Source organism: Equus caballus, chromosome 1 (genome assembly GCF_041296265.1).
Source record: "Equus caballus isolate H_3958 breed thoroughbred chromosome 1, TB-T2T, whole genome shotgun sequence".
Classification (NCBI taxonomy): Eukaryota; Metazoa; Chordata; class Mammalia; order Perissodactyla; family Equidae; genus Equus; species Equus caballus.
The window spans coordinates 95,765,694-95,784,230 of NC_091684.1; the positions used below are offsets into that span (position 1 = coordinate 95,765,694).

General features: G+C 58.7%; 1 protein-coding gene across 2 annotated transcripts in view; it reads left to right on the plus strand.

The window, feature by feature from the left end:
- Window positions 1-6,438: 6,438 nt before the first annotated feature.
- Window positions 6,439-18,537, plus strand: part of GRID1 (glutamate ionotropic receptor delta type subunit 1) — a 670,463-nt gene continuing 658,364 nt past the window's right edge. The window contains exons 1-2 of one of the 2 annotated variants that reach the window (XM_023648767.2): window positions 6,439-6,671; window positions 8,884-9,039. In XM_023648767.2, coding sequence (XP_023504535.1) covers window positions 6,593-6,671; window positions 8,884-9,039 — 235 coding nt within the window. In that variant the 5' untranslated portion in view covers window positions 6,439-6,592. The remainder of the gene's footprint in view (window positions 6,672-8,883; window positions 9,040-18,537) is intronic. The other variant, XM_023648771.2, reaches the window with a different exon arrangement.

Below are 18,537 nucleotides of genomic sequence, written 5' to 3' on the forward strand. Positions count from 1 at the left end.
CTGGGGGTTTTTCTCTGAGAAGTTGCAGGCCCAGCCTGGTGGGAGCTGTTGGACTGCATCTGACTTAGGATAAGATAAGGTCAGATGGGCCTCTCATCTTCATTTAACAAAATGTTGGGGGCCTCCTCTATGCAGCTCCCAGCCCGGTGCACAGACTGATGCTTGGTACTCTATCACTGATGTGGAGTGGGCTGGGTTAGGCGTCCCATGAGTCCTAGGGCCTCATGTCACATGTGGACACCTGTAGCCCCATCCCTGGGGAGGGCAGGGGATATATGACCAGCACAGAGTGCCTTGTGTAGAGCCAGGGTGGAACAGTCTCCTGTGAGCTCCCTGGTGGCCAGGGAGACAAGGGTCTCACCCCTCTGTCTTGACTCTCTTGTGGATCAGTGATCCTATGGCTTCCCTAGGATGCCTACTGAAAACATGATGGTTGACATGTCTCTGGCTGCCTTGGGGCCACCCCAGGTCCCAGCTCTGGAGAGACGTGACTGGGAAGGAGTGAGTCTGTCCAGGCTCAGCATCTCCCATCAGGACCATTCTGGCAACTTCCCTTGGGCCTCTCCCCTGACTCCTCCTTCACATTTTGCTGCTCTCCCCTCTGTGTTCCTTTACGTGCCTGTCCTCTTGCTTCTCTCTCTGCTTGGAGTGTGCACTCTCCTCTTTAACTCAGCTCAAGGTCTCAGCTCAACCTGCGGGGAGCCCACTGCAGCAGATGTCGGGGGGGCTGGAGGAGCCCTGGGCAGTGGCGGGAGGGGTGGGGGGCCTCTGTGGTGCTCCATGTCCTGGATCAGCAGGGCTGTGGCTGGTGACGGTGTGGGGGCCTGAGTTCCACTCTGGGGACGACAGGCCAGGGTTCTGCACTCTGCCACTTGGTCCTCCCTGGGGAACTGAGTACTCCCCCAAATGCAAAAATGGCAGAGTTGCAGGGCCCAGGGGCTGGGGCAAGAAGGGAGAAGCTCCCCCAGACTTTATAGCTGGGAAGCAGGGACTCCAGGAAGCAACCTGGGAGGGATGGGGACAGCCTTCGGGCTCAGGGAGGGACTTTTTGGGGCTGTGGTTTTCAAACTCTCATTTAATGGACTCAGAGCATCCTCGTGTAAGACTGGCAGAAGTGAGGTGGGTCTACAGCCCCAGAAGCCCCGAGCCTCCTCTGAAGAACCTTCTAGATCCAGGCTGGGGGATTCACACATGGAGGACCACTGCTTTAGGAGGAGGTTGGGACACAGGCTGCCCCAGGAGGCCTGGGACTGAGATGACAGCTCGTGAGGGTCCTTCCTCGGAGCCGAGCCTTTCTTCCCCTTTGCTGTCCGTTGGCATTTGTTGATGCCTTTGTGCAAACTCTGTCCTGCCTCTTCTAGGCTTTGGAGGGGCCTAAGGAAGGGGTAGATCTTGCTGGACTCCGAGGGGCCGAGGGAGCCCTGGATGTCAGCATGGGAGCCCCAGACGGGCCTGAGGTGGGGTTTGGTCCTGCCACCCGCCCTGCTCAGAGAGCCTGGGTCCAGGGACTGACCTCTGTGGTCCCAGCTTGCTTTGCAAAGGAAGCAACTCTTCACACAGTTAACTTGTTGGACTCCTTGGTTCTGAGGAGACTGAGCACCCTGTCATGGGCCCCAGTTTCCTGACCGTATAATGGGGATCAAGAGGGCCGTGGGTACCTGCACGGTGCCATTGCCAGTGCCTGGAAAGGGTGCCTGGATGGGGCGTGAAGGCTGGGTGTGGGCAGGGTGGGGGCACCCCAGTGGTCCTGCCCTGGTGGCTCCAGCAAGGCAGGTGCAGGGAGGGACCCTCAGGCTCCCTCCTCCCACCCCCAACCTCGGAAAACCAAAGACTAAATGAATAGAACCCTGGAATAATAGAATGTGTGATGCAAAAGACTGCCTTGCTGGCCTGGGGAATCGAAAAGTCAAAACCCATGAGGCTAACCAAGATTGAAAATAAAATAAAAAATACGATAATATAAAAGAAGATCAAATAAAATAAATACAAGCTGAGGAACCGTAAAAGCAAGATGAAAAAGGTTGGCAAGCAGGGGTAAGGAAGACAAAGTAGGGATGGGCAATTAACACACAATGGAAGAGCCGAAGGGAAAGGATGGAACCAGCAAGAAAGAAGGGTGTTTGTTAAAAAGAGATAAACCCTGTGGGTCAAGGGAGGAAGGGAGCAGTGGGATTTTCTGAGCTCAGACCTGGCAGAGGGTGGGTTCCTTGGAGCCTATGGGCCGGGCTATGCCTGGGACTCAGGCTGCGGGGCTCCCTGCCCGGCTCCTCCTAAGAGGGTGGCTGACCCTCTGTGGGGGGCTGACCCCAGGATTTGGGTTGGCCTTCTCCTTGTGTACTTGGGAGAGTCCCGCAGGTTGGGCCTTGTTCTCTCTTGCCAGCCGTCACCTTCATGCAGGGCCCGGGCTGAACTGTCTAAGACATCGCGGGGGGGCTCCGCATCGGGGAGGGAGGGAGAAAGGCAGGCTTCTAGGCTGCAGTATGGTGTCGAGTCTGGGGGCTCTGTAGGAGGAACACGATTGGGGGGGTGCCTGTGCAGGGGTGCAGCAGCGATGGTTCTCCACTGAGCAGGCCATCTGCCTTTCTGGAATGACACAGCTTCAGGTCACAAGGATCGTGGCTTCCCAGTGGACCACTGGGGCCTCTCTTTGCCTTGACACATCATCTGAAACTTTGGCGGCAAACTACTGGCTTCCAGGAGTGTTCCAGCTGAGATTCCTGAGGGCCTCAGTTTATCTTTGGGCCCCTCCTTCAGTTTCCTTGTGCGTAAAATGGAATACCATTTCACGGGTAAGATGTGGGTGCTGAGCACAGTGCCCGCACGTGGTGAATCCTAAATAAATGGAGTCAGAGTCAGTGTAATGGACGAGCTCTTTAGAAGAAGCAGCAGCTGTAGTGGCTGAACTCTGTGCAAAAGACGGATTCATTGACTCAGCTTTAATTTCTTGAAAACGCCTTTGTGTACTGAGGAGTAGCAACCCAGGAGGACTGAGTCCTGGGTCTGCCAGCAACTCACCTGGTTTCTTGGGCAAGTCACTCCTTTCTCTGAGCCTCAGTTTTCGTGTCTGTGAAATGGGTGTGCATCATGTGATCCAGACATTGCTGTCCTATTGTCTCCAGCCGGGTTATGGCAGTAGAGGCAAACTTGTTTATCAGGTAGAGTTGCTTCCCCAAAAGCCTGGTTTTGGGGGCGGGGGGCAGCATCGCAGTCTCGGAGGTTATCAAGGCTTAAAGGGACTAGGTTGGCCAGGATCAGTAAGTAATTAAGGGCTTGATAAGCCTGATAAAGCCCCCAGTAACAGCCAATGTCCCTGTAACATGGCAGTCCCAACTTCAGGTAGCAGAGAGAGTAACATAGTCTTGCCCAGAGGTGGGTGTGCACAGGGCTCCAGGGGTCTCTGGGCCTGCCTCACAGCTCTAGGAGAAATGGGACCTGTGTGCCCCTTGTGGCCAGGCAAGGGGTACCCAGGCCATTCCAGGGTGGCAGGGAAAACTGGCCTGGCTCAGGAGTGTGGCAGGATGAGCATTAGGAGGTGAGCATCTGGGGATGGTGAAGGACCTCTCAGTTTGGGAGATGAAGGGGGAGAGGTACCCAGGACAGGAGGTGAGGATGTCCCGGGCCCACAGCTTCCAGGGAGGTTCCAACCTAAGTTATAACCCTCAGGTTCTAAACCAGAGGGACCGCATCATCCAAACTGGAAACTGATAGAAGTCTTCCCAAAACTGTGTGTGGGGGCCAACTCCGCAACATAGTGGTTAAGTTCGCAGGCTCTGCTTTGGTGGCCCTGGGTTCATAGGTTCAGATCCCGGGCACGGACATAGCACCACTCATCAAGCCACACTGTGGCTTTTACGTCCTGCATAAAATAAAAGATTGGCACAGATGTTAACTCAGCAACAATATTCCTCAAGCAAAAAGAGGAAGATTGGCAACAGATGTTAGCTCAGGGCCACTCTTCCTCACCAAAAAAAAAAAAAAAAAAAAAGGAAGAAGAAGAAGACGAAGAAGAAGAACCTGAACAACACTGTGTGTGTTGGTTGGTTGCCTTCTTAATATTTGGAAAGGGGTCTTGAGGCTTGTTCTGGTGCGATCGTGCCCCCTCTCTCTAACATAACACACATCAAGAAAAAGTTCTAATAGGCTATAAGTATCACAGACCCCCTTTACTCACACACTGCATGGTCCCAAACAAGTGAGCTTGGGGATCCCTGATCCTGTGGCTCTTGACCTCAGGTTTGAGCCCCTACAAGATGACCACACCCTCCATCCTTCCAAGGTGGACACAGTGCCCAGAGGAACGAAATTGTCGTATAATAAAATCCATCCTTTATTTCCTTTCTCCCTACAAATTGTCAGTCAGTCAATGGTGGGATTTCAAAGGAATGACCACTGAGGACTGGGGGGCGCGGTCTGGAGAGGCTGGGTGGGGCATGTTTGACCATCCAAGTCCTCTAAGATGGCTTTCTTAAGGACCTGCATTTGTGTGGGCACCACACCCAGCCGAGCAGCCCAGCTCCTGCAGCCGTGGTCCTTCCTCTCTTCTTGGCCACTGGCCCCCTCATCCTGGAAGTCACTTTGCCTGCCTATGTGGTTCCCTGCAATTTCTTCATCCCAGCTTCTCTCCACCAGGCTGCCCCTGCCCAGCTGAGCCACCCCATCAGCCACTGCAAGGACTGCCTCACTGCTCTCCAAGCCTGCACCCGCCCCCTCTGCACAGCCTCCCCCCCACCTTTCTAAAGTAAAATTTGCCAGGGGTTCCTCCGAGGTTGGCAGCTTGAGACATACACACACACACACACACACACACAGACACACACACACAGACACACACACTTCTTTTTCTTCCTGCCTTGGCTGGCCAACCAGCATTCAACGCCTGGAAGCTTCCCTTTCTCCTCCCTTGGGAACCCACACACAGCCTTTAGAACTGTCACCTCCTCCAGGAAGCCATCCTTGGCTCTTCCTCCCAGGCTGGATCAGAGCCCAGGACGCGCCTGTGCATACAGAGCTCATTCAAGGGCCCCGCCACATCTTTTAATGATCTGTTTAGGTGTCTGCTTCTCACCCTGAGCGGGGAGTTCCAGGCAGGATCTGTGGCAGAGCCTCTCCGAACCCCACGCGCCCAGCGCCTGGCGGGGACCTTGGGGCCGGGCCGACTGCAGGGTCAAGGGGCGCTCCCGGGCTTTCGGGAGCGCGCCCTTGCAAGAGGCTCTGCCGGGCGCGCCCAGACCGAGCGCCCGCGGAATCCCGGTCCGAAAGGCTCCGCGGTCTCACCGAAATCTTGGCTGTGCCACGTGGAGCCCAGTGCGGCTGGGACTCGGTGGTGGGGCGAGGGGGTGTGCGTCCGACTTGCCACCTCCTCCCGGCTGGAGCCCAGACAGTTTAACGCCGCATCTGGTGGTGGCCGGCCGGGGGCGTGGGCCGGGCGGTGGAGGGAGCCCCGATCCGCGCCGGCGGCGAGGAGCGGGCTCTCCGCCCGGGCTCGCGCGCGAAGGCTCGGTGCAGACTCGGAGTCTAAACACGCGGCCGCTTGGAAGGCTCCTCACGTCCAGGCGCCGCGGGCACGGCTGCGCCGGTTTCCGGCCATGAATTGGGCTTCAGAGTCCCAGCCTCCCGCCCGACCCGCGGCAGGGCGCGGGGCCTCGGGGCGGGGGATGGGCACCCGCCGAGGGCCGCGCGGCCGGCTAGGGTTCGGACCCCCGGCCCCGGCTCTGCTGGCGACGCTCGGCTGCAGCCGGTCCCCTCTGGCTCCCTTTCCATCCCGATGCCTGGCTCAGCGCCCCGCCCCGTCTCTCCCAGCTACCCGTGGTCGGGCTCCGCGGGGAGCTCTCTCCCCGGGGCGGGGGCATGGCCCGAGGCGCTCGGGACCCCCCGAGGGCAGCCAGTGGCCGACGCTTTTCCCTCCTCCAGCCCCCAGCGAACCGGGGCCACGAGGCCCAGGGCGGCCGAGTCTCTGCGCGCCGCAGCCCCGGCCGGTCCCCGCCGCCGTGCCGGCCTCCGAGCGTCCCCCGGGCCGGGAGCGCGGAGCACCCGGCGCCCCCTCCGAGTCGCGAGCGGGCTAGCGCCGCGCGGCGAGGCTGAGGCTCCGCAGTCACGTGGTCCAGAGGAGGGCGGAGGGGAGGGAGGCGGGCAGGGAGGAGAGGGGGAGCGGAGCCGAGGGGGAGGGGGAGGGGAGGGGGCGTCCTCCGCAGTTCGCTCCTCGCCGGGGCTCAGACACACAGCGAGCCCGGAGCCGCCGCGCCGGCCCGGCCGCCGCCGCCACCGCCTCCGCCGCCTCCGAAGCCGCCCGAGCCGTGGGAAGCACCGCCGCCGCCGCCGCGGGCCGCCCCCGCCCCGCCGGCCTGGGCTCGGGCTGCCAGCGCCGCCGCATCCGCCACCGGAGCGGGAGCGGGAGCCCGACCGCGCCGGGCTGGGCTGGGCTGGGCTGGGGCGGGCGCAGGGCGCAGGGGCGGGCGCGCGGGGGAAGACGCACGGGCGGGCTCGGCTCTCCCGGGGAGCGGCCCGGGACTGCACCGGGACCGGCGCCTCCCCGCTCCGCGCTGCCCTCGGCCTCGCCCCGGGCCCGGGCGGATGAGCCGCGCGCCGGGGGGACATGGAAGCGCTGACGCTGTGGCTTCTCCCCTGGATATGCCAGTGCGTGTCGGTGCGGGCCGACTCCATCATCCACATCGGTGAGCGCGGCGGGCGGCCGGGCCGAGGCTGGGCGGGGGCACCGGCGGCGCGGGGGGTGCGCGGCGTCCAAACTTGGAGGTTCCCCGGGTCGAGGGCCTCGGCGGGCGGTGCTCCCCCGAAGGGCCGCGCCGCTCCGCGGAGGGGCTGTGCACGGGCCGCGCCGCGCTTCCGCGGGCTCCTCGCCGCTCCCCGGGTCTCCAGTCCCCGCGCGGGGGCCCCGCGGCCTCTGCCGACACTTGGGGCCGCAGCTGCGGGGAACCCGGGGCTGGACGCGCATCCAGACCTGCGCCCCTGGAGGGGCCGTCGGCGGGCTCGGGCCAGCCCTTGCGCGCAGCTCACAGCAGCGGGGGGCAGGGGGCGGGCACGGCCCGGGGTCTCCCCAAGTTGGCAGGGCAGGATCAGAGAGGCCCGACTGGAACCCTGTGTGAATGAGGGTGGGTGGGTGTTGTCAGCGTGTGTCGTTGTGTGTGCGCGCCTGGGACCGTGTTGGTGTCGCTGCGAGAGGGCGTTGGGGTGTGTGAGGCCATCCGAGCCTGTGTTGGTGCGTGCACGACTGTCTGTCAGCCTGTTAGAGTGGACACAGTGTCTGCCTGTTCCCCCGGTGTGTGTCTGTGTATCTCTCGGTGTATGTGTGGGTGTGTGTTTATCTGGTTGTGGCCACCGCAGCCCCATCCCGGACAGTCCCAGAGTTTCCCGTGGTCCAAGTCTTGGGGGCCGGCAGACGGTCCGGGTGGTGGGAGCCGAGGCGAGAAGCGTGGGCGGCGGCGGGGGTGGGTGGGTGGGGAGTGTGTGCGCGCGCTGAGCGGGAAGAGATGGATGGAAGGAGAGAGCCGAAAGGGAAGATGAGCTAGAGGAGAGGAGGAGGGGGCGCGCGCAGGGGGAGTGTGTGGGACTTGGTAGCAGCATGCGCGGAATCCCGGGAAGTTAGGCCGGGTTAGGGGGCTGACAGCGGTTGCTTTGGGGGAGCCCTGCAGTCGCCTTTCCGGAAGTTAGGAAAGACCGGCGAGCACCGAGAAACTGGGGGTTGGGAGGCGTGAGAAGGCAGGGATAATGGGACAGGCGGGGATGGGGAGGGGTGGTGGGGGACTAGACTTGGGCTGAGTGAGCTGCATCGCCCCCCCGCAGGGGCTCGGGGCCAAACCCGCTTCCCGCCTGGTGCGGGTGGGGTTCTCGGGCCTCATGGTCAGCACTGCGGTTCTGGGTGTAACGTGGAACCGGGGCCTCTCCCCTCCCACCCAGCCCCCAGCTCGGGAGATCATCTAGCCCAGCCCTGGGACCGTGGGGGACCCTCCGGGCCTGGCGAGGGGAGGGGAACTCCAGAGTTGCCGAGGCTGTAGGGCCAGGCTCTGGCGAGTCGCACCGACCTCCGCTAGAAGAGCAGAGTCGGCCAAGGCTGTGCTGAGCGCGCAGAGGACCAGCTGGAGGCTGCCCTGGAGGGGCTGTTGGCGGTTCCAGAAGGCCCTCTCAAGAGCGCCTCTTTCTGGGCTCCTCAGCCCTGCCGGTCAGAAAGCAAGGGGTTTAGGGGACGGTCTTCCCCCCACCCCAACATACACGCAGGAAGAAGAAGTGGGGAGAGATGGAGAGCAGGAGGCGGAGCCCGGAGAGCCAGGCTGGGCAGCGCTGCGCGGGAGCGAGGCTGGGGTTGAGCCGCCGGTCATTTAAGGCCCCTGTGTAAGAGAGCCTTCTGGCGTAGGAAAGCCACTGTGGACCTGGCTGCTGAGCTCTACTCCGGGGGAGAGGCGCCGGCAGAAGGGATCATCATTCCATTTTGGAATTGGGGCGGATGACACTGCCTTGTGGGGGAACTTTCCGGCTCCCGGGATGGGACTCAGGAGCCATGTCAGTGCATTTGGGTGCTGCCTGAGGCCACCCCAGCTTGGCTGGGTCCACTGTGTGGGGCGTGGCTAGGACGTGAGGTGGCTTGGTTGTGAGACGTGTGTGAGCTGGTGGAAGCATGTCAGCGTGCATGTGTAACTCACGTCAACTGTGTGTACCCGAGCACTGTGCGTGGGGGGCATATTCCCCTGCTGGGTGATGAGAGTGTTAAACTATCCTGTCAAGCTGAAACCTCAGTCCATAACTCCCACCACCTGGCCACCAGCTGTTCTGCCTGCACCATGACCCCAGGGCCAGCGAGGGGCTGGGGGTGGGGTGGAGAGGGCGAGGGAGGAGCTCCGTTCTAGGCCTGGCTTGACCCTTCCTCTCCTCCAGGTGCCATCTTCGAGGAGAACGCGGCCAAGGACGACAGGGTGTTCCAGCTGGCCGTCTCCGACCTGAGCCTCAACGATGACATCCTGCAGAGCGAGAAGATCACCTACTCCATCAAGGTCATCGAGGCCAACAATCCATTCCAGGCTGTGCAGGAAGGTGAGTGGCCGCGGCCTGCGAGGCGGCGCAGCAGTGGAGACCGGCGGGGTTGCGACGGCTCGGCTGCGCGGAGACCCCCGTGCGCTTGGGCAGCTGCGGTGCCATACACGGCGCGCGCGCCCTACCCGGCCCAGCAGAGAGGTGGCGCCGGGCGTGCTGTGTGCGGCGGGACTGGAGCGCAGAGCCTGTGAGCGCGGCGAGCCCGGCCCCTTGCGGGGTTGTGCGGCTCCTTTCCAGCTTGGTGGGCGCGGGTGTGCACCCGGCGCTGGCCGCGCAGGCGTGTGTGGCTCAGGGCCGTCTTTGTTTCTCGAGTGTCTGTGGGTGGGCGTGCCTGCGTTCCGGGTACTTGTGTCGTTGCACCTCCCCTGACCCCGAGGGGCCGGGGTCGTCTTCACTGCCAGCGGAGGAGCCCCCGGTGCCGGAGCGCGCCGCCTCCCCTCTCCTGAGCGCAGCTCAGTACGCGCGCATTTCGCGCCCTGCGGCCCCTCGGTGCCTGGGCCTCGGCGTCTCTCCGCCCGCGCTCCTCCTCTGGGTTTGGAAGAGCCGGTTTATCTGTCGCTGTCCTCGCCGCGGGCGGAGGCGCCGCCGCCTGGGCCGGAGGTGGGCGCTGTTTGACCAGGAAAGGAGCCGAGATGGGCCAGGCCCGGCTGCGGGCAAATCCTAGCCCGCGCCTGGGCCGCTGTGATCCGCAGCCTCAGCCTCGGGTCGGGGCTGCGGGCGGGCGGGGGCAACAGGTGCGCGGCGGGGAGCTTCGCTTTTCTCTCCTCTCCCCTCTCCTTCCCTCCTCCCACCCAGCTCGCGGCTGGGCTCTGGAACCCGGGTTCCTCCCTCACACCACCTGCTTCCTGGTCAAGGCCTAAGGCTCTCTGCGCCCCTGACATCAGCCCAGCCCTGGTCCCTTTGCTTCTCTTCTGCTTTGCTGCCCATATCCATGGGTTGGACTCTGAGGCCCTCGCCCCGGAGTGCTGAGGACGGATAGGCACGGCTGGTGGCACGGGATGCAGGGAGTCCTTCCAGGAGGAGCTGATGGGGCAGTGGGTGTAGGGAGGAGGGGGGCTGGCTGAGGGCTCCAGGCCAGCTGTCCCTCCCCGGGTCTGCTGGGCCCAGAGTCCCCTGCTGCCATGGATTATAGGTTGGCCGCAGGTCTCTTGGGTACCCGCAAGGATAGGGTGACTCAGAGAAGGCTCTGGTCTGGGTCCAGAAGGTGGAGCTGGGGAGACCTTTGTGCTGGAAGGGTTGTGCTTGGGAGTGACCTATTCCTGGGTGCAGCAGGGAGGGAGAAGGTCCAGCTCTGGGGCCTGAAGGTCCAAGGACGTCTTGAGGTGGTTGTTCAAGCTGGGGTCCTGAGTGTGTTTGTGGTGGTGGTGAGTGGGATGAGGCTGGTGTCGCCCATCATGGGAACTGCTGCCTCTACCCTTGGCAGATGTCCGTTATCTGATGTCCAGTGGGGTACGAGGAGGAGGAATCCCTGTCCTACTTGGGTGGCTGGTTGTGTCTCACCAGCAGTCCCTGCACCCCCGTACCCCACCCTGGACTTCCTTTCTGTGTGCCCTCCTCACAACTCCTTGCAGGTGCATGTGGTGGGCTCCAGCCAGGCGAGGGCGGGGCCTCCTTAGGCAGGAGTGACCCTAATTGGGGTGGGGATCTAGGGTGACACAGACTTTTCCAGTTCCATGCCACACTTTTTACAACGCCTCCTGCTCCCTTGACACTGTCCCTGCAGACTTGTGTCTGTGGACGTTCGTTCTTTGTGTTGGGGAGCTGAGACAGAACACATAGTTCTTGCACCGGGGGGCTCACAGTGTGAGGGGACCCTGCCTGTGTTCCTTACACCGGTTTGGCTCTCGACCATCTCTGTGGACATACCTTGCTTCCGCCGGCTCCCACCCTGCAGTGTGGGGTATTCCGTGCTCATTCATTTTGACCCTGAATGATGCCTGTCCACCCCCATCAGCAGTTCCCAAGGGACTGAAGATGATGCTCTTGCACAGGTGGCCGTCTCAGGTGGGCAATGCACGTGGGTAAACTGGGCAGCTGGGCCCCGTGGGACCTGGAGTGCGGGGTGGCGGGGGGGGGGGGGGTGGGGTGGGTCTGGAGAGGTCAACTCTATTAAAAGGAGCAGCTGTTACACAGCTTCAGCTGATTTTGCCATTTGGGAATGAAAATCCTAGTGTTATAGATGTGCTCTTTTTTTTTTTTTTTTAAAAGAGGAGCCCCTGATCTGGACTTAAATGTAAAATTTGATTTTTAACTTATGTCAACTAATCAAGCCATTTAAGCAACACAGTACAAGCCAAACAACACATAGGTCTGGGCTGTTCAGCCCTCGAGCCCCAGTGTGTCTTTGTCCTGGAGGCACAAGGCTCCACCAGGGGCCTTTTCTGGTTGAGACTTTGCTTTCCTGGGTCTCAGTGTCTCTAATCAGGTAATTGGGAAAGTGTCCCAGGCTCTAAGGATGGCAGGCTGACAGTCTCAGAGGGTGTAAGAGTGAGTGTGTGTGTATCCCCAGGACTGGGGAGTGGGATTATGATGGCTGACTTTTGTCCACGTAAAGGGGATACTGGCCAGGTGTTGTGGCCTGTCTGCTGCCCAGAGAGTGTGTGCCGGGTAAAGCTGGCTTATGCTTGCAACTTCTGAGCCGTGTGGGCAGAAATCCACACTCTTATCTGTGACCTTGTGCAGCCCTTGGATGTGTACAAGGGATGGGAGGAGCCAGCCCCTGGAGGGAGGGTCTCGGGGAGTGCCCAGCAGTGCTCAGAGGCTCCTTCTCTCTAGCCTGGGGCTTGGCTGGGCAGGTGCTCAGCTGGCTGGGTGTCCTTCCTCCTGTGCTTTATGGGGTACTGTCCATCCCATGGCGTGGCTCTGCTTGACGGATGCCTTATCTCGCTCCTGGGTCCGGACAGTCATTGCACCAGGACGCGGGTGGTAGACACAGTCTGGGTGGGAAAGGAAAAGACTCCCGGGGTAGTGGAAGTGACCAAGGATGAAGGGCAAAGGCAGACTTGGCTTCAGTCTCCATCGTGGACTGGACCAGCTTCCACTGACCTCCCAGTGCATTTGGGGTTGAGGTGATGCTGCCCCTGTTTTGGCCTGAGAGGCAGCACCAGGCCAGGATATGAGCTTGGCTGCTGGAGCCCAGAAACCAGATTCAAATCCCGTTTGCCTCACGCGCTGTGTGAACTCGGGGTCTCAGCTCTGCTCTGAGCTTCTGTTCCTGTTGCTGTTAAACGGAATAATCATAGTACTTGCCTCCTGGGATTATTGTGGGGGTTAAATGAGATGAGACATATATGAATTGTCTGCAGGAGACCTGCGATAGGTGTTCGGTAAACACGAATTCCCTCTCCGTTCCTTGACCCCACAGTGAATCCATCTCAGCTTCTCTTGAGGCTGTTGCTATTTTCAGCTGCATCATTTCTTAAGCTAGCAAATTCCTTGAGAGTGGACCCTAACTGACCTTTTCATTTCCAGCTTTTTATTTAACTTTTTCCCCTATTATAAAAAAAAAAATACATTGCTACAATGAAGCATGAATTAATTTAAAAATGTAAAAAAGAAAAAGGGCAGTGCATGCTCATTGTCTAAAATGTGGAAGGTGCAGAAAAGCATCACAGGACAGAACAAAATCGTTCTGAATCCTACCACTGTTATTTCCTTCTAGTCTTTTTTCCCCCACTGTATTTTATAAATGCCGAGAGCTCTCATTCTGTTCAGTCGTGTAACCTGCTTTTTTCATTTAACATATTATTGGCTTTTTCTGAAATCACTATGAAGTATTTGTAAACATTACTTTTAGCAGCTGCATATATTTTTCAATATTCAAAACAACTTATTTTTTTTTTAAATGGGATCATTTATGCTGAGATGTGCTCAAGTATTACTAAAGAAAACAAGAAAGTCTACTTTGATTTGTTGGTCCTGAGACTTATATCTACAATTTCTTCTGGCTGAATTTGTCCAAGCTCCTTACAAACTGCCTTTTAAGACAGTTGGTCAGTTTATGTGAAAGAATGGATCACATTTAATGAAATATGTATTTGATGACGATTTAAAGTTAGCAAATGATAACACGGATGATATTTACATCTCTAAAACGTATCTTAGATTTAGTTGGCGAAGTCCATATTAGCAATAAGTGTGAAGATTTGTCTTCTAGGTACTAGGAAAGATCCTAATTTGTTAAAAAAAATTTCATAGTGTTTTAAAGTGCCTGCTCAAGTAGAAGACTGGATAAATGCATAAATGCATAAAAGGACTGCCTGAACGCGAGTCTGTTGCGTTCATAGTATTATCTTTTCCTATAAGTAAAAGACTCGAGTTATTGGTTATGCTGTAGCTATATCTGTCATAGAGTGGAAAGATAACAATTTAGGGAAGAGGAAGAAAAAAGCAATGTATGCAAGGCAATATTCCTTATAGTTACAATAAGCACAAATGCATTTTAGGAAGACAAGGTAAAAATCACCCAAGTATAGCTTGGTGTTCACAGAATAAAACAAGGAAACAATGAAATAAATTGAGACTAAAGCACAGGGAGCTGGTCGATGGCCATCTGATGGTCTTGGTCAGTTTATACTGGTCACTCCTCGGTGGTCACCCTGCCCCTCATGTGCCATGCTGGTATATAAACGTGCTGCTAGATGGGCTCCCTCCCTGAGCTTTGATGCCTCTGGCATCTTCCTTGGCTTCCCTTCAGAAGGATGTGGTCACTGAGGCCATATCCATGCAGCCCCTGCTGGCAGACCCACCGTTCTCTCTGGGAGTGACTTTATTGGTCCCTGGCCCAGAGACACTGTCAGGGTCTCCCTGAGTGGGATGTTAGTGTCATTAAAGATGCCTGTCAGCCCACCACCATCATTCCCGTCCACTCAGCGGCATTATTTTTCTCTTGGTGCTGAAACAAATTTTGCCGTAAACGTAGCTGGTTGAAAATGGAAGTTTATCATCTTACAGTTCTGCAGGTCAGAAGCCTGCCATGAGTCTCCCTGGGCTAAAATCGGGGTGTCAGCAGTGCTGGCTCCTTCCGGAGGCTCCAGGAGCCTCCAGGGTCCAGAGGCCGCCCGCCTTCCTCTGCTCCTGGGCCCCCTTCCACCATCTTCACAGCCAGCAGGGGTGGGTGGGGTCCTTCTCACAGCCCTTCCGTCCTCACACCTCCCCCTCCATCTCTGACTCTTCCGCCTCCCTCTTCCCAGGACCCTTGTGATTCCACTGGGCCCCCTGGATCAGCCAGGATAATCTCCTTATCTTAAAGTTAGCTCATTAGCAATCTTCATTCCATCTGCAACCTTATGTCCTTGCCATGAAGCCTAATATAGTCACACTTCTGGGGTTTGGGATGTGGATGTCTCTGTGGGCCATTATTTTGCTATCCCGTTGGCACACCTGTCGGTGCCTGTCGAAGCCAGTGCATGTTGTCCACTCCCACTTTCTTCTACACGGATGACTGCCCTCTTGCTCGCTGGGTAGCATCCTCTCGTCTTAGCCAGACCTGCTAGAGTCACTTGGGACGCACGGCCATGTTTCCGTGTCTACTAACTCGCTTTGGAGATGCACGCTGTAAGGCTGCACGCCTCCCAAGACTTCCCTATGTTCTCCAGTGACACACCGACTTCCTCCCCTGGGCGCGGAACCTGCTTGTGCCTAAGGAAGTGCCTAGAGGAATCTGCTTCTTGAGTAGTCTGACTGTAAGTTGGTGCCACCATGCAGGCCCATGGCCTCAGTTTTCTGCCGGGGCAGGTTCTTCGAACCCCCCTCCTCCCCTCGTCCTCCACCCTGCCCACCTCCAGCCCAAGGTGGGGCCCCTGCACAGGTCAGCCTTAATTGCCTGCCACACAGAGCTCTTGTGGCTCCCCCAGGGGCTGCTGCCAGCGATGCTTCAGGCTGGAAGATGGCCGTGGCCGCGGCTGTAGGTGCTGATGGCCCCTCGCTAGAGTTGGGCTGGGGACGGGGAACCATCTAGTCCCCCCTCGGGACTCCTTGCAAGCCTGTGGCTGTGAATGGAATGACTTCCATCTTCCCTCAGCTGAACTCACAGGCTTCAGAGTTCTCCATCATTCTAGGCTCACTCCTGTGTGTGCACACACATGCATGCACACACATGCATGCACACACATGTACACACACACTGTCTCACTTTATAGATGATGCTCCTGTCCCACCACGTCCTCATATTTTGGAGTCTAGAGGCTCCCTTTTAGTCTCCCTATTGCCATGGCCTTGCCCCCCACATTGGGAGGCTGGGCTTAACTGGCTGTGAACAGATGGCGTGTCACGCCAGGTGTGTGGGCAAGAGGCCAGGGGTCTAGGAGACACTTATCCTCATGCTGCCTCTGAGCTGTCCCATTCCAGGTGACGTGGGAACTTGAACAACCTCCCAGTCTCAAGCTGCATGTTGGGCCATTTCTCCAGATTTTTCTTGGAAGACGGCTAAGGCTGTCCCTTAGCACTCAGACCCACATCTTGGAAGGGCGGACAGATTCTTTCCAAATTCTTGTAGTGACCAGGTCAAGATCCCTTAGTCTTGTCTCCCCTGCAGCCATCTTCCCTCTTTGCTTGGCCTTTTCACTACCCAGAAAGTGCTGTCATCTAAAAACTTGGAACATTCAGTCTGCACTGCTTGTTCCCAGATCATTACTAAGCCGGTCTGACCCAGCTGTGAATCCCTTTGGACTTGGCTAAGCAGGGGAGTGCCTGTTTCCTCCTACCCATTGGTTTTGCTCCATGATTCCCTTTGTATCAGTCAGGATAGACTGAGTTATGCTGCAGTAACAAACACCCCCAAATCTCAGTGGTTTAACATCACAAAATGTTATCTCCTGCTCATGCTGTGTGTCCATCCTTGGTCAGCTTGGAGCTTGGCTCAGAATGGTGGCTCAGTTTGAATATTGCTAGTTGCCGTGCCAGAGGGAAAGAGAGCTGGGGCTGGGGAGGAGCTTAGCCCGCACGTGACATGCATCACTTCTGCTTATGACTTATTGGCTGAAACTAGTCTTGTGGTCCCAGCCAGTCCTAAGGATCCAGGAAGCACAGTCCTATGATGCACCCGGAAGGGAGAGACCTGGAAATATTTGGTGAACTACCCAAATACCTACTACCCTCTCTGTGTCCGAACAGTCCCCTCATTGCCTTGGTGACTTGTTAAAATGACAACAGCAACAAAGAAACAGAAAGCCAAAACACCTGTAGGTGTTGGATCCTGGTGGGTCCGAATCCTTGGCTCCCATCACTTCCCCTTTGCCCACTCACTTACTGTCCCTCTGCTCCAGAAAGCTCTGGGCAGCCCTTTGGTGTGGTGGGAAGTCAGGAGCCTGGGTCCCCAGCCCTGGCTCCCTGTGGCCCTGTTCCTCCCACAGGCTCCCCCTGCCTGTGCCCCATGGCCTCCTCGCCCTGCCTTCCCACACAGCAGCAGCCCTCTCTCTTGCTATGGAGACGGCCTCTTTCTTGAGGGGTCCGGCCTCTGGCAGGCATGGGGCCCAGGAGGGTGCTGGGTCCTCCAAGGCCTTCCTCCTCACCTGAAAACAGCCAGTTTCCTGGCTGATGGCTGTGGGTCGGGAAGAGAAAGACCCAGGTCCTTCCTTCTGGCCTGAAGTGCAGGCAGGTGGCTGGGGGTGATTAGATGGCCCCCTTCTATCTGTTTCTGGGCCCAAGTGGTGGGCGGGGCAGGCTCTAGTGGGTGAGGCCAGGGGCTGCCCGCTGGGGGCCCAGCTTGGTCCTTAGCCCAGGTGGTGCCTCCTCATCTGGCCAGACCTGGGACATGTGGCCCTGGCCGGCCCAGTCTACCCAGGTCACTTCCTTTGCATCAGTCCTTCGCCAGAGCCAGACAGAGGCCACCAGACGCTGCAGCTCCATCTGCCTGCCCTGGGCCTGTCCCTGGCCGGTGCTCGGCCTGGCCCTCCCATGCCTCGGCACCAGAATGGACATGGTGCCCAGCAGCCCAGTTGGGGGTAGGGGGCTTGCCCTGGACAGACTGGGGTTCCTATCCCTGCTCTGCTGTTTGACTCTGGGCAGGTTACCTCGGTGTCCTTGACTGGAAGATGGCAGTGCCAACACAGAGGGCAGCCGTGAGGGCCAGTTGAGGAAGTGCGCTATGTTGCCTCGCCAAGGGCCAAGCAGAGAGGTGGGGATGGCTGTCGTGTTGCCAGCCTGCATGGCCCCAAGGGGCTCCTGGCTCCTTCCAGTTCCCGCCCTGGGCTGGCCTGCCTTCCCCAGCCCCGACATCATGTAGCACAACTTGGAGTTGAGTCCTTTCGTTGCTGGGTATCCCAGGAGAGCTGGAAAGGAGCTTGGTACTGATGCTCTGGCTCACATGGAGGCAGCCTGGAGCCTCCTGTGTGGCCGGGGCTCCGGAACCTGCCGATGTCGCTGCACCAGATAGCAATCTTGCTGCAGCTCTGCTGCTCTGAACACGCAGAGTGACCAGAATCTGGCTTCCAGGAGCTGGCCACAGGGCAAGCATAACTGGCTCTATTTGATGGAAAGGGGTCAGGCGGGTCCGGGTTCAAATCCCGGCTCTGTGACTGATTAGCTGTGTGGTCTTGAAAGGTCACTCGCTCTCTCTGAGCCTCAGTCTCAAAGTCTGTGGAGTGGGGCTGCCTCGGGGTTGTGGTGATGGATCTAGAGAGGTGATGTCTGTCTGGCAAGAAGGAGGCTGTCGGTAAGTGGCAGTCCATGGGGGCGCCCAGCAGAGGTATGCTCCTCTTCGTGCTGGGGTTAAGGGTGTAGGTGGGAGCATAGTATGCTTGCTAGGCATTTGTCCTCTCCGTGTCCTGGCCACTGTTTGTTCTGTCTTCTTGGGCCCCTGCCAGGGGTACATGTCACCCCTTGGTCTCTGGGTGCGACCAGCCCTCAGGTCAGGCAGAGACATGGGCCCTGCAGGCTAGACCCCTTCCCCAGCCTGCCCTTGGCTGGAGCTCTCAGCTCAGCTGGTCCCCGTGCTGGCGCTGGCCCGGCCTGGAGGCTACCTCCTCACTCTCCCTTTCCTGCGTGGCTCCCCTGCTCGGTGCAGGGGCCGTGCCTGGGGGGTCGTGCCATGGCTCTGCCCTGGCCTGGGGCTGGGGGCTTTCTCCCATCTTTTTGTCTAGGCCCCCAGAGGCACAGTGAGGGGGTGATGGGCCATGCTCTGGGTTTTGGTCTGAGACCTGAACTGGCTGCTGGGCTGGGCTCCCAGTGCTTGTCTCAATGGTGCCCATCTGGGGGCTGGCGCCAGATGCTGAGGTGGCTGTGACTCGGCCCCAGGGCCCTTGCCGCCTTCCCTGTCATGGATGCAGACATCCCATGCTGCTCCTCCTTACTCGGGGGTGGCCCCCAGCACACCTGCCCTCACTCGACTCACCCCCAGGGCTCTGGGAGTCCAGACAATCTGATGGGCCACCCTGACTCCTGCAGGCCGCCACCCTGGGCCTCGAGCTCTGAGGGGGCGTCTCTCCCTGTCACCGAGCCCCAAGCTGGAGCCTCAGCTCGGCGCTTCCCCTGCAAACCTGATGAAGACTCTTGAGGGCT